A 2249-nucleotide genomic window follows, 5' to 3' on the forward strand; every position below is an offset into this window, starting at 1 on the left:
CCCTCCAATCACAAGCCCTGGGACCTGGAGCTCTCTGGCAACCCTCTCTGAGAGTAGGGTGTTTTGTCCAGTAGATGGAGAAGATTCTCCCAACCTCACAGGAAGGAGCCAGGGGATCACCCACTTCACACACAGGGACAGTCACTGTCAGTCATAAGCATTTCCTGGAGTCACAGAACACATTGTCACTGGGGGCCCCTGCGCTGCTGTCTCCCTTCACCTCTTCCCCTCCCTGGTGAAGCGCAGCACCCCTGCCCGCTATGAGGAACAGCTGCTGGTGAGAGAAAAGGCTTTGATCTAAAGGGCTGGCTCTGAAAGATGGAATTTCAGGCTTTACTGAAGTAAAACGTGGGTCAACAGGAATTGGGCCTCAGACGCTAGATGTCAGAGTCCTCGAGAATCCCCTCCAATGCTCCATCGTCTTGCTAGTTCCCTGTGTGTATAGCAATCCCTGGAGGCAAAGGGGGCGTATCTTACAGAGCACAAACAGTACCTTCCCGACACAGAGAAGAAATTTAGAACTGATGTTGGCTGTGCTAGACCTTGACCTCAAGGGAAGGAAAACCAAGGTCTGTGAAACCGTTTATGGGAAGAACAGACCCAGCTCTGTTCGAGTTCATGGGCAGGAGGCAGATTCAGAAACTCACAGCAGGCAGAGGCTCCGTTCACAGTGACGGAGACTATTATCGCTGTGTGGCAGGAGTCTCACAGAAACACCCTGGATGATGGCATTGAAGCTTAAGTGTCTAGGACGAAAATGAATAGTGTGAGTTTAATTTGTTATGTTTAGTTTGTGGACAGGTAGTGTTTAGAATAAGATTATTCTGAAGCTGGAGGAAAACGTCCATCAGCAGCAGACAGAACCAGGTTCACTAAGATGCACGCAAGGAGGATGAGCTACAGACAGGCTGGGGGACGAGGGTGATGAGGCTGAGGAGTAACTGGAAACACAGGAGCTGCCTGGGGGCTCCATGTTTCCTGAGGGGCCTGGAGAAGCTGGAGGGGGCTCCCATGTTGGCCACGCTAGAGTCTTTCCTGAGTCCTGGCCCTGGCCTGCCTGCGATGGCTCTGCTGGCAAGCCAGCCAGGAAGCACTGTACCCGGAGCTGACCCGAGATGGCAGCCTGGCGCCAGGACACGGAGGGGTGTGAGCAGCAGGTGTGCAGGCACCAGGGTGCACAGGGTGGGTGAGAGGGCTACGTGCGACATGCCGCCACTAGGCAAGCATTGATAAGCCACGATCAAACACTTGGGCTTAAATTATTGATTAATCAGGTTAAGAAAAAAAGATGAAAATGTCTTTTAAGACAGGAGGTGGGGTCACAGGGAGAGCGTGGAGGAAGAGGAAGAGCCAGGCTATGGCCAATCATCTTGCTTCCTCTTCTGGGCTCACAGCAGGCTGACCAGGCTGACCAGGCTGACTGGGGGGCTCTTGTGAGCTCGGTTCTGCCTAAGAGAGGTGGGAATAACAAACATCCAATTTTTGCTGATACTTTTTCCCCAAAGGTACAAACAAATTCTACCACAGGAGAGGTGTTTTTGAAAAAGGCAATATAATTTTACTTTCAATTTTGTTTTATATGTTAACATTTTTTGTATAATGACTTATAATTGTTCATATATGAAAAACCTTCATTTACAGGAGGTCATGACCCAGAGAAAATAACTTCAGAAGACTGAGATGTCTCCATGAAGGCAGAATGGGTTATAAAATGATTCTCCTGCTTCCTCGCTCTGACTCTGATGGTCAGGAATTGTCTAAAGTTATGGAAGTCTTTCTGAACTTTTCTTACTGATTTGACAAAAAAAAAAAAAATCAAATTTTCTGTCATTAAACAAATACAAATGACTTTCTGTCATTAAAGAAATACACAGAAAACTCCAGGCTCGTTAAAGATGCCCATTCATTATTACATAAACAGTGGCTGATTCCAACATTCAAAATAACATCCAAGGTAACTACATTTTGTGCCCTGCTTTAGAAATTTTCAAGGTTTTGGATTTACAAAGCATTTAACAAAGTTAGGCTAGTAAGTACAGAGACACAATGTAGCCATGTAATAGCTTGATTTGAAAAGGCTGCAGCCTTAAAGAATTCCATTTAGAATATGGTTTCCTACAGCACAGCCCAGATGGGCTGTTAAATAGAGAGACCAGCTGCACCTCGACAGATCTGCATCACAATTGGATCTTAAGAAAGCCAAACAATGTTTTTCATTAAACAAGAGAGCTCTTAATAAGTAGCTTTTA

General features: G+C 46.4%; 1 protein-coding gene across 3 annotated transcripts in view; it reads right to left on the bottom strand.

Moving 5' to 3' along the window:
• The window catches only part of OCA2 (oculocutaneous albinism II), a 355302-nt gene that overhangs the window by 46080 nt on the left and 306973 nt on the right, over window positions 1-2249 (bottom strand). Inside the window, exon 24 of one of the 3 annotated variants that reach the window (XM_011942879.1) lies at window positions 1252-1449. The exons of the other annotated variants lie outside the window; for them this stretch is intronic. Coding sequence (XP_011798269.1) covers window positions 1389-1449 — 61 coding nt within the window. The 3' untranslated portion in view covers window positions 1252-1388. Of the gene's footprint in view, window positions 1-1251; window positions 1450-2249 lie in introns of those variants that run through there. 3 annotated transcript variants of the gene reach the window in all.

This window comes from Colobus angolensis, unplaced genomic scaffold (genome assembly GCF_000951035.1).
Source record: "Colobus angolensis palliatus isolate OR3802 unplaced genomic scaffold, Cang.pa_1.0 Scaffold211, whole genome shotgun sequence".
Lineage (NCBI taxonomy): Eukaryota > Metazoa > Chordata > Mammalia > Primates > Cercopithecidae > Colobus > Colobus angolensis.